Source organism: Medicago truncatula, chromosome 1 (assembly GCF_003473485.1).
Source record: "Medicago truncatula cultivar Jemalong A17 chromosome 1, MtrunA17r5.0-ANR, whole genome shotgun sequence".
NCBI classification, from domain to species: domain Eukaryota; kingdom Viridiplantae; phylum Streptophyta; class Magnoliopsida; order Fabales; family Fabaceae; genus Medicago; species Medicago truncatula.
The window spans coordinates 40,435,235-40,456,165 of NC_053042.1; the positions used below are offsets into that span (position 1 = coordinate 40,435,235).

Consider the following 20,931-nt stretch of genomic DNA (forward strand, 5'->3'; position numbering starts at 1 on the left):
TCAAGTGAAGTAAATGTGTAGTGTTTTAATTGTGGAGAGAATAGAAACTAAGCTCATTAAAGTCTTATGAGAACCAAACCCAAAACAAGTAAAGTATAAATGGGTTGTAGTATTTGTGAATTAGAGTTAAAAAAATCATTTGTAAACATTTAGAGAAAAGAGGATCCAGATAGAAAGAAGAGGAAAGTTCAGGGAATCAAAGAGGAGAGGGAGACTCAAGCTTGAGGGAGACTAGTTTTGAAGAGTTAAGAGGTAAAGGGGATTTCTATTCACCTTTGGGATTTTACAAGCAATTGGGTAGAAAATGGGCTTTGTGTGATTCATGATATTTTCATGATTTTATGATAAAATGATTTTGAATTTGTGTTCTAATATATTGTTGTGATTACGGGTATGTGTTTAATTGTGAATCCATGATGTTGTCATGCCAAATTCATAATTTGAATATGTGAATATTGTGTTCTTGAGTTTTATGATGACATGAGTGGAAATTATGAAATGGTATGAATTGATGTTATGTTTTGATGGTTGAAATATACATGAGTTTGATTTGGTGAATGTTGTTGTGGTAATTATGAAGAAGAGAGGATGTTGATGTTGTTACTATGTTTAGAGGTAGAATTATTTATGTTAGAATTGAGAGACACTGCTTAAGGCAATTTAAGACAATTTAAATCATGAAAATTTTTGGTGTTAGATAATTGAGTAGATTAAAGTGAAATTAAGGTATAATTGAATGAATAACTTTAGTATGATTTTTATGGTCGAGTTTGGTGAGTTTTGGATCGAAAAACGGGGTTGAAAGAGGTTTTCTCGTGGCAATATCGTAGAAAAAGTTATGTTTTCCCTTGCCTATGCAAAACGCACAATCACGGACCGTGCGTTTTTGTCTGTTTTGCCCGGTGTATTTTTCTGAAAAACACATGACCGTGCGTCCAAAACGCATAACCGTGCATTTTTCGTTTTGTTGTAAAACCTCATTTTTTTTAAGCTCTTAAAGGTGTCCTAGATGTGTAATAAGGTCCCAAATCCTTAAACTTGAATGATAGGAGTATAACTTAGTATTGTAAGAGTAGTTCCTTTAATTTCTGATGAATTTAACATAAGGCGAGTGATAGGAGAATTATAGAAGAACTAAGATGAGACGTGAAGAGTTAAATGAGATAGTAATGACGAAAATAAATGAGATGTTGATTTATATCGATGATGAGAGTAAAGATGCTTATATTATGAAGATGATGTTTATCTATACACGAATAGTATGTTTGATATGACGATGAGAATTACATGTTTGAGATGACAATGTTGGTATATGCTATGACGACGTGAATTATATAATGATGTGATTAAATGAAATTGTGTTATATAATGAAATGATTATATAATTATATATATATTTTTTTTTTAACTCTACCCTCTTTATATTTTAAGGATCAAGATATCTACATTATTTTATCATGTCAATTTCAACATCAACATAAGAAGATCGTCATCAAATTTTAGAATACGAGCACGACTTCTCTTTATGAATGAAAAAATTCCAACCACCACATAAGCGAAGGAGTGAACATTTAAATGAGAAACAAGGCAGCAATAGTTTAAGAGGAGTGTTATTTGAACAACCATTTGGTTGACAACTTTTAGGACAACCATAATTTATAAAGAAAAAGTTGGTATTTGCACGAAAATCAAAGCAATAAAGAGATAAAGTAAAAAGTAATGTGAGTATGAGAGAGAAAGTTGTTGCAAAAGTTGTCACAAAATGGATGTTCAAATATCATTTCTCATAGTTTAAATGAAAAGATATATATGCCAATTGGGAATATTATTTTACACATCCAGAACATTCTGGATGTCCATCTTGCTTCATGCTTCCACGTGAAAGGCATCCAACTGTAATGAGTTGTTGATAGTTGTAAGAAGTGACATGCTTATGTTATTCTTTTGTCCTTTTGATGATGTTACATTTAATTCACATGTGTTTAAAGTCTTTATGAGATATATTCTTCGTGAGTTAACTCACGCTAGTGTAAATTTCTACATGAATCTCCGCGTGAGTTAACTCACATAAGGGCATTATGGGAAATTCAGTTGGGAACGAACAAAATCGGTTGAGGGAAGATCAGAATTCTTGTTTCTTTTCCTTAATGGATCGAAAATCTTCATTAAGGCCCGAGATAATTCTCTCTTCATTTTGCCGATCATCAATGATTACATGTCTTCATTTGGTAAGGCATATGAATGTCTTGATCTTGATTTTAATGATTCAATAGTTGAATAATCTTGTAAAGCCAAATTTGTCTTTTTACTGATTTGTTTTTTGACGTAACTGCTTTGTTTGTCTTATTTTAATGAAACTAATGTTTTGCTAGCATTTCAAAACATACACACCACTATATAAATAAATAAAATTAATCAGAGAACTGCTTTTACACACATTATGCGTAAAAGTAATGAAATAATATCACAACTCAACCACGGAAGTTCTCTGATGCAAGGGGTTGGTGCATAATGTGTGTAAAGTGTTGCGAAGTTGGAAGTACCAAATTTTATATAGGGAAACAGTATATCTCATGAGATAATGTTTTTTAAATGTGTACCAAATTATTCAATGGTTGGCTAATTAAACCATGAGTTTATCTAACATGTGCAATATTGCACATGTTAAAGCAATTAAAAGTAGTAATTTCTTATTAAAAAATCATGTCCACAACATTATATTTCTAAGGTATTGTTTGCTTTGATCTTATGTGAGCTTCCTTGATTTTTGTTGTCCTTAGTAAAAGACATCTTGCTAGATTGAGCAGTATGAATTTTGTATATAAACCACCCTTAATTTCGACTCCTAATCAATGTAAGATTGTTTAGTGTACCAGACCAATAGGCCCCAGTCAAGGCTAGGGGTCTAAAGAGTTTGTTAGCTATCGTGTGCGGCTTGCTTACACCTTATTTTTCACAAACAACATTAATGTTCCAACCTAGTCCACAATACTATATTTTTATAGCATTGCCTACTTTGGGTCTTGTGTGTGAGCTCTCACAGAGAGTGCGGATGTTGTTTTTAAACTACCTTTAGCTTATTCACCAAAAAAAAAACTACCTTTAGCTTCAGATCGCAAACAATGTAGGACTTTTAGGTGTACCGGAACATTAACCCTCAACAGAAGCTAAAGGGGTAAGGCGTTTGTTAGCCATCATGTGGCTTAGACCTCATTTCTCAGAGACAACACAAATTATCAGAAGTGGACATGAGGCAACAACCAATGTTGAATGGAGGCGGTGGAGGACATCGCCTACTCCTCAAATAGGTTGTTATATCTGCAAGGACTCTAACGCTCAAGTCAATGAGAGTTTTAGGAGAGTCTAGAGGTTTGATCAGAGTTGAGAATGTACCTTTAACTAAAGTTCAATGTCCTTTTGTAGGAGACGTGCATGAAATAATGGTTACGTGACAAAATTACTTTGTAGAGTGGATCCCGACATGATTTGTATATTACGTACCATCTAATTCGCATTTAAGGGTCATGATATTTTTTTTGGGTGGTGTCCGGAGATTGAATCCCGGACCTTGCATATATTATGGATTATCATTACCATATTAGTTAAGCTCACGAGGACAGAGAGTCATGATTTGATAATGAAAAATGATTTCTTTGTGTTGCTATTATTGACAATAAAGCTCATTTTGTTGGATTGAACCTTGGTCTAGTCCAAAACAATTATATCGTACTTGTCTTTTCAATAATTGAGCTATTCTTAACACAGGAATGAGCTTTATTGTCCAGGCTACTGCCAACACATAATGTTGCATGCACATCATCTCTGGCCTCTGGCCTGATTTTGCTTCCTACTTTGTTCACCAATTATGGCTGTACCAAAGGTATTTTCAATATTGATATAGATAGATGAGGCAGATGAGGTTGAATTTTTCATTTGTCGAAATTAATATGTAAACTCCATCTTAGATGGATTTACTGCATTGGCTACAAGAATTATCAACTCAAGTGAATCCAAATCGGTTATCAACCAACCTATCAGTGACAATATTCCAATACTTGATTAAAAAATGTATACTCGGAAGCACCACCAATAATGATGAATTCACATTTTAATGTCCTAAAACTGTACAGCAAAAAAACAACAACTATATTTACAAATTCAATAATTGAGCTATTCTTAACACATGAATTCAGTACTTAACTTTTAGAAGTACATACATACTATGATACTACCTCAAGAAAAATAGTACATACATACATAGTAACATACAGACAAGGGAGATGCTGCCTAGAGATTGTCAGTTGTTGGATATGATTTGATTAGATTAGACATGGACGCCCACGTTTAACTCTCTTAGGAACACGTGGCTGTTTCAAGACCAATTAAAAAAAGAATCCAATTTATATATGTCTTCATTGCATGGGGCATTGTAGCCTCCTAAATTTCTCTTTTACATATTCATGCACTTGCTTATATTAATCTTACAAACTCCCCTTATATATTACTGATTATTATTTCAAAGATTCCGCAAAAGTTGAGCAAAATACTGCAATTGCCACAACAATTTAAGAATTTTGGAACCTATTTGGGTTAGTAAGGTGATATTGGCTTGAGATTTTGAACTATGCTCCTTCTTAAAGTTTCAGGTTTAATTCTCTTCGATGTCAATTTTCGTTGATTAATTTAGCTTCTTAAAAACATATATAAGAATTTTGGAAGCCTTTGCAATGACATCAAAACTTTGCAATGGAGAATTCCTTAGACGAGACATGAAATCAATTTTAAAAGTTTTTTCAATGCACGTTTGGTATCACTGTGATTCTGACATATCCACCGTAATACTAATACCTACTGCAGTATGAATAATCTACTATAGATAGTTGATAGGTTAACTAGAGTTAGTTAGTTACTCCAACTAATCTCTATATAGGATAACACTCACCTTACCATTTCCTTTATCTTTTATCAATCTATATTTATCCTATATGAATCTTTATGAGTATCTCCCTCATCAGTGTTCTTATGTTTGCTTTTTTGATGAATATCATTATGATCTTCTTCCCTATAATTTCATGATTCATAATAATACCAACTATAAACTACTAGCGCCATTGTTACTTCTTGTGATATGGCTGCTTATTAATAATATTTGCTGTCTCTAAAAAATAAATTAAACTTGAACGCTCAGATTTATGCACAATTGTTTGTAATTTGTAATATCAAGGTCGCAATGTGATGACTACTAATCTTGTTAGCAAACATTGGACAATACTATATTACCATATGAGTGTATGTTTTAGTAACTAACTGGCAAATGATCTGTTGACCAGGAGACATCTCACTTAATTAAGTATAATTGAAAGAAGTTGAACTTGTAAAACACTAGTAATACTGCCCTATTCATTGAATGTAGTTCATTGTTCATTAATCATTCCTACATACATTTTCTTATAAAAAAAAACATTCAATCTAATAAAATTAGTGATCAGCAACACTATATTACTACAGTTGTTATAGAGCATTAATGTGGCATGATCATCTTGTAAAGAGAGAGATAGTGAATATTGCACATTTTTCTGTAAATTAACCACAGAAGAAGCATGAGTACTTTATTCACATTGCTTTTGGACTAAATATGGATCAACTCTAGTTTAAATGATAAATCCAGTTTAAAATAGACCAAGATCCACAAAGACACAAAATCATAAACAACTTCAAAATACAACTTTTAGAGATGCTTTTTTCCAAGTGCCATTTGCATATCACAAATGTAGCAATCACCAGTGCCTCTTATATCACACTACCTTGAGATCTGATAAGCGTGAGGCCAAAAGCTCCTCCTCCATCTACAATCATATATAAAGATTGATTAAAATAAATCAAACCTTTTTCATACAAGTTATAAACTGTTTTCATAAATTATATGAAAATAAGTTGAAAACAGTTTATAGACATGTCGTAAGTAGTATTCGAAAGCTATCTCAAATAGTTTATGCTAATAGATAAGTTCAAAGAAGTCGATCCAAACAGCTACACAAAATTCCCATCTCGCCCTTACCTTGAAAAGAGTCTGAAGCTTGCTTTTCACCAAGGAATACTCATGCTTTACTTGTTGCAAGCTTTTCAAACACCTAAAACACCAATCCTTTTTCTTAGTATCACCACACAAGCATTTTTCAGAGTTAAAAAAGTAAAATAAATCAATTCACACAACTATGACACATGAAATATTTTGGCAAAGTTCATATAAATTTTGATATGAAATTGCTAAGATGATTACCCTTCAACATTTTGCTCAGTGCAAAAGTCACGGAAGGAAATGCAGGCTTTCTGAACTCTCTGTGCACCAATGCTGCATTTTCACCAATAACATAATCATAATATATAGTTGTAAAAACATTACATAAAAATACTAGAGTAAATAACACTAATATATAGTACTAACATTTATCATTAAAAAAAAAAAAAAAAACAACGAGACAACGGTAAATAAGATTGAGAAAAGGTAGATGAAAATATTTCACAACTCTCAACAATATGCAGGTCAGTGAGTGTTTTTGAATTTGGATTGTATGCGGTCATCAATCACCCGCATTCACACAATCTGCACATTAGACGGTTCAAATTTAAAATTCCGATCGTATTGAAATTTGAAATATTTGATCTAGAATCAACAACCCTTGATGTGCTGACTGCATAAATGTGGGTATTAACAATTGTAGACAATCTGAATTTTTGTTTTTTCTACATATACTAGTTATAAAGAATTATTACCTGGAGCTGCTACCTTTCAATTGGTGAACATGAGCATCCATTCTCTTAAAATCAATTTTTTCTTGGCTTCTGTTTGAGAAATATCAGCATTGAAATGTTAAGTTTAAAAACAAAAACAAAAAAAACAAAATTAAACTTAATTGTGTCCTTACAGTGATGTTGTTAGCTCCTTAAGAAGCCTCTCTGCATCATCAAAAAAGAGAGTGATCACTTGAACAACAAAATCTGGATTTTTTTCATCTTGAAGTTGCTCAAGCTGGTTGAATTGATCATCTAGAAACCCCTTTTCAATCAAAGACAAAAGGAAAATAATAGTACTAGTGAGTAATACAAGAAATTAACATAGCTTAATTATGAGGCTTTTGTCTCTACTACACTGTAATGTAATGCAAATTGTACTTAAGCAGAATATGATTAAGTTAATTACCTCATGGAATAGGGAATCAGTATAACCAAAAAGGTTCTTCTGCAGCTGAACCATACCATCCATCACTACTACTCTCAGATTTTAACCAATGTCACTACTTAATATCTTGGTTAGGTACATTTCTTCAGGTTTATATAATGTGATTTTTGTTCTCAAATAGGAAAAAGTACCATATGTGTTTTATTTTATTATAAACTTGTATTGTAAAGCAATTAATAAATTTCATTACTTTCTTTTCTTAAAAAAAATATCATTACTTTCTATAACTTTTTTTTTATAATAATCTTAACTATTTAGTATTTTATTTCACCTATTTTTCCCTGCAATAAATATTTACGGATATTATTAACAAAACAGTAATTATGCTTATAAAAGAATAAGGAATTAATATAACATTAAACTTTTAAAAGACAATTAAATATGAACAACTTTTTTTAGAAAAGTGACTAATAAGAAAAAAAAATGGTATTCTTCTTCAAAAAAGAAAAAGAAAAAAATGGTATTCCATAAACAAAAATTGACTTAGTTGGTAAATAGTTTGACTTACTGCAAGATCATGCGATCAACTTCCGCTACCTCAATGAGGACCTCGCGCTATTTAAGCCTGTCTTATCTCTAATGAGTCCGTAGCATAAGACCATCTACAATGGGGAGTCATTCCCATATTTAGCATCATGATAAATAGGCACCCCCATGTGACACCAATTAATATGGTGCTTATAAAGATGAGTGCTTTTATAAGCACCCTCCCTCTCCTATTACTCATGGATCCCACTTGTAAAATTAATTCTATTTTTTTTTTCTCTATTCAATTGTTGTATTATTTTAATATTGAAAAGTAAATTATATATTAGTTGCAAGAGTAGTATTTAATTGATCAACAAAAACTTTTTTTAAAACAACAAATAATTTACCCATCTGAATGGAAAAGAAAAATACAATGATTGGATTTAAACAAAACAACAAATAATTTACCATCATTTATTTTAGAATGTTTTTTCAAGTTTTAACTTTTTTTTTTATAATTTATAATTAAATTAATTCAATATTTTAAAATTATATAATTATGAATAACTATATAAATTATTTTTAAAATTTAATGATATGAAGTTATTGCAGGGATTCAATTAATAATTATTTTGAGGTGCTGGATTGCATAAATTGAGTGCTTATTAAGTATTAATTATAAAACGAATGACGTGTACAATCGAAACTTATTTAAGCACCCAAATGTAATGTTGCATTGTGGATTTTTTAACTCACCAAGACTTTTTCACATAAAAAAAAGAGAGTATTCTTTGCCTAACACATAAAGAGTTTTTAAAGTAAGTCACTTATTATGCTTCTGTTCATTGCTTCCTCCCCAACTTATTGCTAAACGACAGCTTAACCTTTTTATAATGGTTTAAATTATAGGATTAGAGAACTGGATCTAAACACATGACACGTGCCATTCATCTTTCCATATTTTTCATTTAGTAATTATCGCTAGTTATTACCCCCTCTGGTTTTTTACCACTCAAGATAAGCTTATCTTTTTAATCTTATTTATTGCAATTTTTTATAGGCTTATTATTTTTGTTGTTGAGAATTGAGAATCAAGTGTAATTAATTTAGGTACTCTAAATCTAAGATCGGTCTTAAGATCTTTGATGTCTTAGAAAAATCAGTAAAGTTATGCCCTTTTTATTATTTGAATGTTCTTTTTTTTTTTTTGCAAAATATTTGTTTACAATCAAATTTTTCTAAAAATGCATTTTCAATAAAACGAGTTAAAAATAAATAATCTATATAATACTAATTATTAATTAATAATGATTTTGGTGCCCTTAAAAAATGATACCCTGAGTTGCCGCCTCTCCCGTCCACTCTCAGAGCCAGCCCAGTTATCGTCCCTCCTACTTACCCTCAAGGCTACCCCAGCCTAATTAAGAAAGATTAGATAAATTTATATAATAGGTGTGATTCATATGTTCAATATTTTATGGACTTCATGTAGTGGTTTCAATCTCCATCAAGGATTCTAATTTTTAGTGTGATGTTGCTCCTCCAAACTACTATATTATTACTATTATTGAAAGAAATTCACACTTCAACCCAAGGTTATGGGTGAATTGTATGTTTTAATTTGTTGGTGAGGGATGCATGGAGAAGATTCAATTCCTTTAATAGCACATTTTCCCCAAAATCTAGACTCTATACCTCTCACTTCCCAGCAAAATCTTACTAAAAATAAGCATTAACTTGCTATTTTTTGAACTACAAAGTAGAAACAATAAAGCTAATTTGACCTTACTTCCGGGTGAATACTAATAGAGGAAAGTTATATTTGGTGTCAGTTAAATGGATAAATAATGTTAGTTGTTTGAGTACTACAAAACAAAAAGATAGACATATTTACATGAGACGCGGTGCATATGTTTAATACCAAGAATAATATACTAGAATCACAATTATCCATCCTAATTTTATAAAAATTACACTTTATGCATATGTTTAATACCAAAAATAATATATTAGAATCACAATTATCCATCGTAATTTTATAAAAATTACACTTTATAATTTTTATTAAATCAAGATGGATCATGATAATTATAACATTCTCGTATTAACTTGATGCCAAATATATCATTGGCTTGCAAATTGAAGGGGCCAATTATATGAGGCGACATTCTTTTCTCTTTTTCTTTGTTTGACAATAGACATTCTTTTTTCTTGGTAACACAATTCACTTGCTTCACGGCTCACTGTCAGGAGAAAGGGAAAAAAAAGTTATGAGAGAATATCATGACTTTTTTTAGATAATATTGTATGTCCAACATAAAAATGAAATACTCTAAATTAGTAGTAAATTGAAAGAATTTTTTTTTGTCACATTTAGTTTTTAATATAAATGAAATGCTTTCTTTAAATTGTATTATTTAATTAAAATTAAATATTTATGTATCAAATTCAAGTTTTTTTTTTTACATTTATGATAATTAAAATACAATGATAGCTACCAATAAGGGTGTGGATTTAGATGAAGATGTTATACTTTTAAAACTTGATCAACCAATGTTTGAATTTCAGATGAAGATGTATCCACGTTTGATGTTGGAAAGTATTGAATATGATCACCTCTAATAAATGGAACATTATGGAAAACCAAAAAAGAAGGATAATTTTCTAAATTTATCTTTTTCTTTCTTTTATTTATATATTTTCTTAATCTGATATACTTAAAGGTGACGGTTGTTGTGTGATAGAGAGAGTAGACTAAATTATTTTTTGTAAAAAAAAAATGTATTGTATCTTTAGAAAAAAATACTTATACTAATTTTGGTATGATATAAGACTAGACTTCCAATCCACAAGTCCTAACTCAACTGGTAAAATGTCGAAATTGTTAGGCCGGATGCCGTGATCGGGGTTCGAACCCCGGTACCTCCACTTGTGTGTGTGAGTTTATAATGGCTTTGTCATTTCATCTATCTATAAAAAATAATAATAAGACTAGACTTCCATAATATGTTCCTTGGCGCATATCTGATTTTTATGCTTATGCTTTCACCTCTTTTGTTCTTATACCTTATAAATTTTTGGATTGTTTTTTAATAATTTTTTTTTTGGTTTCATGTTTTATATTAATTTAAATTCGAAAAAAATTATTTCATTTTATTTAAACATATAAGATAAGTAATTTAATATTTATGTCCTGATATCATAAAATAGTTAGATATTCGTGACATATAATTAGATATCTCTGTTAACAATTTTTTTACATGTCTACATCGTTATTAAATTCTGAGATAAAATCAACATTGTTTCAATTCATCAAACTTTATTCCATTTCACTATAATCCAAAGATAGCATTAGGAAATCATATCGTTTCTTTATTCCTGGAGACTCATTGGATCTGTAAAAGGTACTGATTTGGTATTCTTTGATGTACATTTGAATTGTGTTGCTTTCAATGTTTGATTGGATGACATTTTCCATGAATAAACTGCTAGTTATAAATTCCGAAAGCGACACCATACCATCAAACATTTATATGGCACATGTGCTTCAATTTTCATTTTTATCTTTTACCAAATTATTATATATTCATTTTTATCTTTTCTTAAGGAACAAATTTTATACAAATATTAGTATGAATGACCTTTTACAAATTACAGTAAAACATATTTTAATATAAAAATAAGAATTGATTAAAGAAATGACTGTACTATATGAAAAGATGAAAGCTTGAAGTAAAAAAAAAAAAAAAAAAGATTAAAGCTGAAGTTCTTCCGAATCAATGTTGGGGGACCTGAACTGAAGTGCGCATGTTGTTGAGTTTATGTGCATGCACTTATGTGAAGGTAATTAAGTGTTAGTTCAGTTATGTGGGGGGCATTCTTTGAAGGTATGAATGAAGGACCAAGTTTTACGTATTCATGCGGGTAACACTTCCTTGGTCAGATCACGACAATTCAATCACAGATTTGCTGAACCGTAAATTTGTGACTTCACAGGGAATTTGATTTTACGAAATTCACAATCTAACTGTTTAAATGATCTAATGGTGGAGGTGGGGTTGCCTAAACATGTTCCCATCGTTGAGAAACTAGTATTGAGAACTCGTGGCCAGAGTACGGATTCAAATTCGTAGCAAGAATTTATGTTTGATATACCTTTTAATTTTTTTTTTAAGGAGCTTATAACTTTTTATGTTTAGATATTTAGCAGCATCAATGTTTAACAAAAACTCAAGAATCAAGAGTATCATATTAGACATATATTAATGTTGTGTATCAACGGTTAGGTACTACTTTGTTAAAGTTGCATAGCATCAAAATACACAAATACTCCTGCATTTGTAATAATATTGGTAATGATGAAAGGATATTCCACCAAAATAAAAAGAAAATGATATTTTAAGGTGATATATAACAACAATGATTTTACTAATGACACTTGTCAAATTACCTTGAAAGTGTGCTCTGTGTAGATAAGATTAAGACATCGTTAAAATATTTTTGGTATTAAGTTTACAATTATTTAATTTCAAATGATAAAAGAAGTATATTAAGATATATCTGGACAAATGAATCGGTTGAATCCAACAATGGTGTAGGCATACATACATGAATAATATGTGAATGAGCACATAGAAGAGAAGAGTCATCACTAACGAGCAATTTCATAATCATGGTTTCTTTCCTTCCTCCACTCTATAAACTATAAAGAAATAAATAATACAATAATTAAAACAGAAAGAAACCCACCCAGTGGCCACACAAATAATCTGTAGTTACGAATTTCAATATACATCATTTACAAGAAAATTAGAAGGTCAGAAGAATCACTGGACTCGAATATTGAGAGTGAAGAACATTAAATTCCTTGAATCAATGGTCAGTAGCATTTAGCTTGTTGCAAGGAAATCACCTGCATTTGTTAATTAAATTCCTTTACACCACCAATTTACAACAATTTGAAGAGAGGGAAGAAAGCATAAAACAAAGCAATCATCAACCTGCAACACAAACATTTTGTAATTTTAAGGGAAGTATGAATGAAGCAGTCAGATGATGACTAAGAAGAATAAACTGTTCTCAACACCTTCTTTTTATTTTATACACATTTTAAGTGCTATACCCACATACATGCACACACACACACAAAGTGCTATAGCCTAAGCTGAATCTACATAAAATTAAAATGTTAACTGTTCCAGTTTCGTACCTTCCTCGGAGAAGTCAAATATATCACCGAGCATGTCATCATTATCACCATCTTCATCTGATTTCTCCCTGCCAGAGGGACTGCTACAATCCACATCAGTAGTAACTTCTGCTGATTCATGACAGTCAACTGATGCTTTGCAATAACCCTCTTGAAAAAATTGATCATAGTCTGGCGAGTCACGTATTGACTCCTCACAAGTAACATGCATGTTCATATCTGAACCACTAAAACTCGAATTGAAATTGTCACTGACTTTTCCATGTTCTGATGATTTAACCTTTGTAGCTGTACCATCAGAGAAATTTGAGGCACCTGCTGAAACCTCAATTGTGTTAACAGTTTCCAGGATAAAAACAGGTGATTCCAAAATAACTACAACTACCTCTTTGTTCTTACATTCAAATTTTAAACTAGTTACATAATAAGTTAGCTGATAAAGAAAAATATGCTTTCAAGCTTGTAAAACTAGTAAAAAAAAGAGCTATTGATAGATATAAGAAACATATCTTATAATATCAGTTATAAGATACGAAAAATATCATATAGTATCATGATATTATGTTATAGTATTTACCTCGTAAAATAAGTTTATAATCTTAGAGTATCTTAGAATTAGATTATCTAGAGGATTGTTTTCTATATTAATTACTATTATGATTTGTTTCCTGATTTTTCTATTTATTTAGAATTAGAAGTCTCATATCTCTACATATACAGTTTAGTGTTTAGTCTTTTGAATTAAGTTACTATATTATCAATAATATTCACCCTCTTATTATTTATCTCTTTCTTTTATGTAAAACCAATAACTTCAATATGGTATCTGCGCCAGGTTTGATCCTCAGTGTCATGTCTCATTATTATTCTGCTGTCGAGTTCCTGAAAGTTTGGGATTGTACTTGACATCCAGACCTCTGCTCATTTTTGTCAAACAACTGTCTGTTGCTGCCACCATCTACCACAGCCGTGCCTGCCACCATCTACCACAGCCGTGCCTGCCACCATTGCTGTCTAACCCACCCATTGTATGCTGCCACCTACCATTTCTTAAAAAAAAAAAAAAACACGAGTTCAACGATGAAACCCCCAGCACCAGAAGCTGCCAATTATGATTTTTTGAAGTGGTCTCAGCAGTGCCAGGCCTCCTATTCTTCTACCTATATCATTGTTTCAGCAGTGCCAGGCCTCCTATTCTTCTACTCAATAATCTAAGTCGCAGTTATCCTAGTTATAGCTTCGTGCTTTAAGCATCGGCCAATATCATTTATGTTTGGTTTGAAATCGTTCCAGCTAGGTCTTTGGCGGATGTAAGTGCTGGCTTAATATGGTTGCAGTTTGAGTTTGCCTGTTGCTCATGAAACTTGTGGTTTTGATACTTGTCTCTCTTTCAAAGAGCATGTTTCTATCAAGAGTAAAAGCTTAGTATTCTTCAACTTTAGGGGAGTGATAAAATATAAGAAAAGTATCTTATAATATCTTTATATTATTATCTTGCACATGCAGTTTGGTTTATTTGCTGTTCATGAGAGTTATTGCGGTTCTGGCATTAATTTTTATTTTCAAAGGGTATATTTGTTTGTAACAAAATTAAAGCTTAGTAAGTTTTAGCATGACGAGAGTCTTGAATATAAGAAATATATCTTAAATATCTTGATATAATCTTGAATCATCTCATGATTGCTTTCTTATCTTAAGATTAATTTCCATCTTACTTAATTATTTTCTTGATATGTTTTCCTATTCAATTAGGATTAGGAGTCCAGTACACATCCCTATAAATAGGGGTAAGTGCTAAATCTTTTTGTATCATAACAATCAACCATAACCATATTTTAGTCTTTTTTCATTCTCTCCTCTCATTATCTAAAACCCTATAATTTCAGCAGTTATATTGTAATTCAAAAAGTATAATAGAAGCTTTCACACTGGGTTGCTTATCTTACCAACATAGGTTTTTTCCACAAAGCCAGGTACAGTTAACTTCGGATGGGAAATCGCAGCATCTTCTGACAACTTCTCTTCTGTTGCATGTGAATCAGATGAAGAGCTAGAGCATCTTCCCAGAACAATGCCTCTGACAATTATTGTAGAACATTTTCAATGAATTGGACAGTTACACAAACGTTCTTAAATTTTCATCATGAGGGAAAAGATGAAAGCAACCTTGCAAAATTAAATGAATGAGAACCAAAATATGGTTCCTGAAAAATCACACCCAGTCTAAATTTTATTGAGCAATAAACAGAGGAACAAGGAAAAGTGAATCTTTAAAGGCTAAACTGCAACTAACACTAAGAAACCATTCATATTAGACATATATATATAAAGGGAAATGCTTGTTTCCAAGAATACTAAATCCACGGAAAACAAGAAAAGCACTACCAACACCGTGTTTTCCACCTAACATTCAATTTTATGTTTTTTTTTTTATATTTAAATAATACTAATTATAACTGAATTGCACTGCATCGTGGAATTCGTGAATCTGCATTTCGTAGGAAATAGCAACGCTGATATATAAATCATGTAAAAGTAACATGGAAATGCATAGGAAAAATAATAAAATAAAATAAAATAGTTCCTTGGCAGTAACAACGTAAAAACTCCCATGCTTTCCTAGTTATAACATTTAAATAAACTTAAATTAAGCATCTCCATGTAGAGCATAAAGAAGATCTATGTTTTTAATGACAAAATAATTAAAGAAACCTAGCAACAAAAGAAGTCAAGTGTAAACTGGAGAACCATATTTCAACTAAAAACTGCAAAGGATGTAGAACGTAAGGCCATGTGTACCTAAAAATTAATCCTAAACACCTTTGACGAGGTGTCCGAGTATATTCACCACTATAAAAAAAATCGAGAACTTGATATTTAATTGAAAGCTTCCCAAGTTTAGAATGAAAATTATCTGAGTGGAAAGTTAATATAAAACTGTCCCAGTGAACCCAACAACAAAAATGCAGATAAGGAACTGTTACCTGTCACCCCAAGTGGACTGAATTTTGTGGAAATGATCAAAGACGGGCAACAAAACCTTCTGTCTTATCTCAACCTCATTAACAGGAATATCCTCTATTTCAATCTCCCCATTGGTTAAAAGTTCACATTTATTCAGCTTTTCAGATTCAAAAGAACCCATCACAAAGAAAGACACCTAAAAATTGAGAAGGAAATAGTCTGATTGAATGAATATAATAATGTCGAGAAAGGAGTCAAACATGACTCTTCAGTGCATAAATCAGAGAATACCTCAGATTTCTGCCAAATTGGTATCCTCCCAGAGTTTATATGCACCTCTGCATTTGAGACGTGACAATCCTGATTAAGTTTTACGGAATCATCATTCCCAACACTATAATTTTCACAATTTGAAACATCCAATATCATTTCAGAAGCTTCCAGTCCACCAGGTGTACTCCCCGATATATAAACCTCTTTTTCTTGCCAGTCATATCGTCTACAGACATCCCACCATTGAATAGGTTCCACTTTCACTCGTAAATCTTCTTCTTGTATCTGTGGTGAAGGAGCTTGAGCTGTTCTTGAAGCAGTTTCATTTGGCTCTGCCATCAATGACGGTAGTAGGTTATACTGAATTAAGTGTCCAGAAGGAGTATAAACCAGCAAATGTTCCATGGCATGAACTTTTGCGTGTGCATTGTGCGAATCAGGAGGAACAGAACTATGAAAGACAGCGGAAACAGCACCAGATGGAACTGAGACTTTCCCTGCTGCAGAAGATGTAACATTACTAACCGTATTGAGCCATCCTGCATTAACATTTTTTATTCTGCTAACCACAGAAAGAAAAGCAGGAGGTTGGGGTGGGTGGCAAAGCTGTTGATGCTGGTTTACAGTAAAATGTGGAGTGAACCACCATGGTAGAGGAAAAACCGGCAAAAGAACAGGTCCTTCTGTGTCCTGATTGTGTATCTTAAGAACTGTCTCACCGCCAAAAGGGGAAAGGACAAAAATATGACAAGTTCCCTTGGAGGAAATGACGGCAACCCACTGACTGTAATGACTAAAACAAATATCTTGTATTACCTGTATAACATACATGATTGAGTAAAAACCTTGGCAATTATAGAAAAATAAGGACTTAATTTTGATCTCCCGTTCTTTATACCATCATTTAAACATATCTTGCCAAATCCATAAAGAAGTTTGACCAACAAAACCACTACCTAGGAAGGTTAACTTTATATTGATGTTCAAGACATCATTAGATGATGGTGTGAAACAGTTGACCAAATTTAAGCTATAAACATGAAGGCCTTAAAGAAACGGAAGATAGCAGCATACTGCAGATGTCATGCCACGGTGGAGCTTGTAAAGGTGCACATGAGAACAACTCCAATCATTGCTTTGAGAACCCGATCCTTTCTTTGAGTAGGAAGGCATAATTCGAAATATGTTGATGTTATTACCATGAATTGAGGCTGTAACTAGAAGTGTTCCACTCTGGTCAAAACATAACGCAGATATAGGACTAGTATGGGCCCTAAATTGTGCCACAACCGCTCTAGAAACAAAATCCTTGACAATAACCTGCAAAAAATTAGTAACAGTAGTCAACGTGAAAACCATATAGAATGATTATTTTCCAGTTGCCACTGACATAAACTACCATCTACCTTAAAAAATCCTTCTTCTATGGTTAAGCTGAACCAATAGATGATCTCATGTAAATTGTAATACAGATGCCAATATTACTTTTAAGAAAGAAAATATCTGGTCAGCTGTCCAGAAATATTGCAAAAGGAAATCAAATATAATATGTTACGTTGTCATCAAATAGAATACTCACCACTCCAGCCGCATCTGTTTCTGTAGAATTTGAAGCAAATCGACTAACTTTCCAGCCTGAATTTGGTGATACAGGGGAACTGGATCCATCAGGCATTAGATCTTGATAATATTTAGACAGTGTTTTGTAGCCCATATCACTAAGATTGATCAGCCCAGAAGCTAAATGCTTGCTAGATTCCATAGCATATCGGGCTACCAGGTTTCCGCTGCTTGGTGATGTTGATGGGCTGACAGCAGGAGGAGTCAGACTTTGAGGACTTAAGCGACTTGTGTTTAACAACAATGGGTTGTTGGAGGCATAAGCTAACCACCGTGGCCCTACAGCCATCGGACCATAGCCAATATTAACCCCAACCATTCCTTGCCCACCCAACTGAGGCACAGGATAAGTGAGAACACTGAATTTATTCTCAAGAGTAAGAGCATCAAAACAGTATATCTGCAAGCAAATTAAAAATCAAAACAACAAATTAGCCAGGTATAAGTTATGTCAATAACAAACTAAGTCACTGTTCGTTACAATTTTATTTATGAAAAGAACATGTAAGTGATCCATTTGGCCTCATGAAGTATCAGTGTCCTGAAAACTTGTTACACGTCTAAGCATATGTTTGAATATTTTAAATGAGGGAGCAAAGAGCTACCCAATGGAGGAAATTGGTAAAACCATACCAATGTTAACTGAACAATTATAAACTCAATTTTCTCAATAAGATAACATCGAAAAAATATAGGTGCTAAAAACAAATTGCAAATATACTTGACTCAAAAACTTACTTGAGTAGCAAGACCCACAGCGACTATTTGAGGACTGCATCTAACCATGTATACAGTTGAACGGAATCTTAGAGCATGAACATAGGTATGGGACCTCAGTGAGTAGAATCTAACAGTTGTAGCTGAGTTGATAATATTTTCAGCATGAGCTTCGTTGTGGCCATCTCTGACATTTTGCACCGTACCAGGTATCTTTGATTTATCACATGCAACAACCAATAGTAAAGGATGTGATGCTCCAAATCCTTCACAGCCCTCTGATTTTGTAGGGACGGGCTGCATCTGTAAAAACGAAACTGGATCATCACGTTTTGAGACAAGTTCCCTGATATCAGAGGCATCTTCCACATCGAGAACTTGAAATCCATTGGAATAACCGAGTAGGAGTACACGTTTGAAAGAAGACAGATCGAGCTCTAGCCTATCAAAGCAAGCCCAAAGCACCTGCTTGACAAAAAATAGATGTCAATAATTCTGACATCTCAGTTCATAAAAAATAACTTCACCACAGTACTCTATTGCGCCAAAATACAAGTCCACTACTACAGTCTGGGGTCAGTAAAATATTTTGTAGCAGACATCACAACATAATAAATGCTTCTTAAGAGTACCACATATGCAGTAATCTATTGCACCACATTGACAATTATATGACGTATCAATCAATCAACAATACTCTACTGTCATGCAATTCCACCTAATCTCACCCTTTGATTTATCCACCAACTTTTTAAATAACTTACTTAACTCCCTAAAGAGGAGTTGGGTTGTCTAACAGCTTTATCATCAAAAAACCAGTCTCAAATTAGTTCTGGTCTAAAATAATAAGATGTATGGCCAATTATGAGACTTATAGAAATACTATATCATATATAGGTACTGCTTTTGTCGGAAAACACGAAGGTGGGAAATGATAATACGATTCAAAACTGCCAACTGTCTTCACGCATCATTCGCACATCTATCTCTTCAAACCGAATAGCTTTTCCATACTCGATTGCCACACAGGTGCAAGTACTATTAAATATTAATTGTTGATTTGTTCATTAACCTTAGAGATTGCTTACTTTACTCTCTCAAGAGGAGTTGGATCCTTGTTTAACTACTCCATCATCATCAAAGTAATCAATAGTATATCACATTAATTCTGGTCCGAAATAACCAAACAAATATTCTATTTTATTCTTAGAGAAATGAATATTGTTAATCAGAAACAAGTGGATTACGTCTTCAACTTCATTCAATAATCCAAAATTAACCTAAATTAAATATTTAATTCAAAACATAAGAAATAACGATAAACTGATCATTTCATACAGTTCTCAATATGAACAACGTTTCTACAAAGGCGTTGTTACTTATTACTCAGAATTCAGAAACCTAGATTTAGCAAGTTTTCGCTAAACTAAAATTATTCATCAAAATTCACGTGTATATCACTTCTCATTTCTAAACAGCATTCACAAGTCAAATTTAAAAAATGAACAACCAAAAAAAAAAAAATCAAAAAAAATAAATGCTACCTGATCTTTACGATCGGTTCCATCGCCGGAAATAGAAGCAGCGACGGAGGCGCCGGCAGTTCTGACGCCGGAGGAAGCCGTCTTAATGCAAGACGAAATGAACTTGAAAGAAGAAGGAACGAATCCATTGCTCTTGGAACCGTTGTTGTTCTTTCCTTGCTTCTTCATCTACACGATATTCTAAAGGCCACCGCCGGTGAGTGACCGGGAATTCCGTCCCTGCCGACGACGAGAGTCGCGGAACGCAGTCGATCGGATTTTGCATAAGAGTTGAAGACGACGGAGTTGGCCGTGCACGGCGGCGATAGAAAACGACGGTGTTCGGTTATTTGAGTTGTGGTGGTTGAAGAGAATTTGACCTTTAACGAAGACGGTTGTGATGATTTTGAGTTTTGAGGCAGTGCCGCGATTCTGCTATGCTTTGGTGCTAATCACAAGTCTTGTTTTTGTTAATTGTCATTTAGGTCCCCACACATTTTCGATAATGTCCTTTCTGTCCTCTCAAAATATTTTCAAACTTCGACTTCGCTCCACCATTGACAATTACTATCAAGCCCCTCACGCAAGCCTCTTATTTTTAAATAATTTCATCATAAATAGTCAATTATCTCTATCTCAAATGCAATGACGATAACGAGTTAATTCAACACGGGGTTGGTACTTTGGTATGATATGACGGGACTATGATTTTGTATGGTCACAAATTGTACACATCTAGACAATCAATAATTACATGACCGTATGATTAAGATCACATGATCATGATCATAAATTTGATAATTTAATTGTTAAAAGGGTTATGCTAATCAGTGTCCTTAAAGCACTAGTTAAAGAAATTAAAAATAGTAAGTTTGCATTGAATTCAACAATTTTTTAACTTTTAAAAATTCAAATAT

At 32.6% G+C, this 20,931-nt stretch overlaps 2 protein-coding genes and 1 long non-coding RNA gene across 5 annotated transcripts; 1 reads left to right on the plus strand and 2 right to left on the minus strand.

The window, feature by feature from the left end:
- On the plus strand, positions 1 to 2,001 carry LOC112421293 (uncharacterized). The gene is made up of 2 exons (XR_003011528.2): positions 1 to 252; positions 1,432 to 2,001. It is a non-coding gene; the product is annotated as an uncharacterized lncRNA (long non-coding RNA).
- A 3,557-nt stretch (positions 2,002 to 5,558) lies between these two features.
- On the minus strand, positions 5,559 to 7,361 carry LOC11413591 (histidine-containing phosphotransfer protein 1). The gene is made up of 6 exons (XM_003591002.4): positions 7,202 to 7,361; positions 6,927 to 7,057; positions 6,775 to 6,843; positions 6,281 to 6,352; positions 6,059 to 6,131; positions 5,559 to 5,846 (listed from the first exon to the last, which is right to left on the minus strand). Exons 1-6 carry the CDS (start codon positions 7,262 to 7,264, stop codon positions 5,796 to 5,798), a joined length of 459 nt encoding a protein of 152 aa, XP_003591050.1. The 5' UTR covers positions 7,265 to 7,361; the 3' UTR covers positions 5,559 to 5,795.
- Positions 7,362 to 12,244: 4,883 nt separating this feature from the next.
- On the minus strand, positions 12,245 to 20,505 carry LOC11426407 (autophagy-related protein 18h). Of its 3 annotated transcripts, none has more exons than XM_003591003.3 (9): positions 20,036 to 20,503; positions 18,513 to 18,956; positions 17,734 to 18,174; positions 17,229 to 17,474; positions 16,173 to 16,970; positions 15,902 to 16,077; positions 14,864 to 14,994; positions 12,918 to 13,235; positions 12,245 to 12,708 (listed from the first exon to the last, which is right to left on the minus strand). In XM_003591003.3, the coding sequence occupies exons 1-9, from the start codon at positions 20,201 to 20,203 to the stop codon at positions 12,704 to 12,706; spliced, it is 2,727 nt and encodes a 908-aa protein (XP_003591051.2). In that variant the 5' UTR covers positions 20,204 to 20,503; the 3' UTR covers positions 12,245 to 12,703. The 3 variants fall into 3 exon arrangements, with proteins under 3 accessions (XP_003591051.2, XP_024638189.2, XP_013469031.2); XM_024782421.2 differs by having other exon boundaries at positions 12,254 to 12,620; positions 20,036 to 20,505; XM_013613577.3 differs by having other exon boundaries at positions 12,254 to 12,620; positions 12,918 to 13,232; positions 20,036 to 20,504.
- Between the last annotated feature and the right edge of the window lie 426 nt (positions 20,506 to 20,931).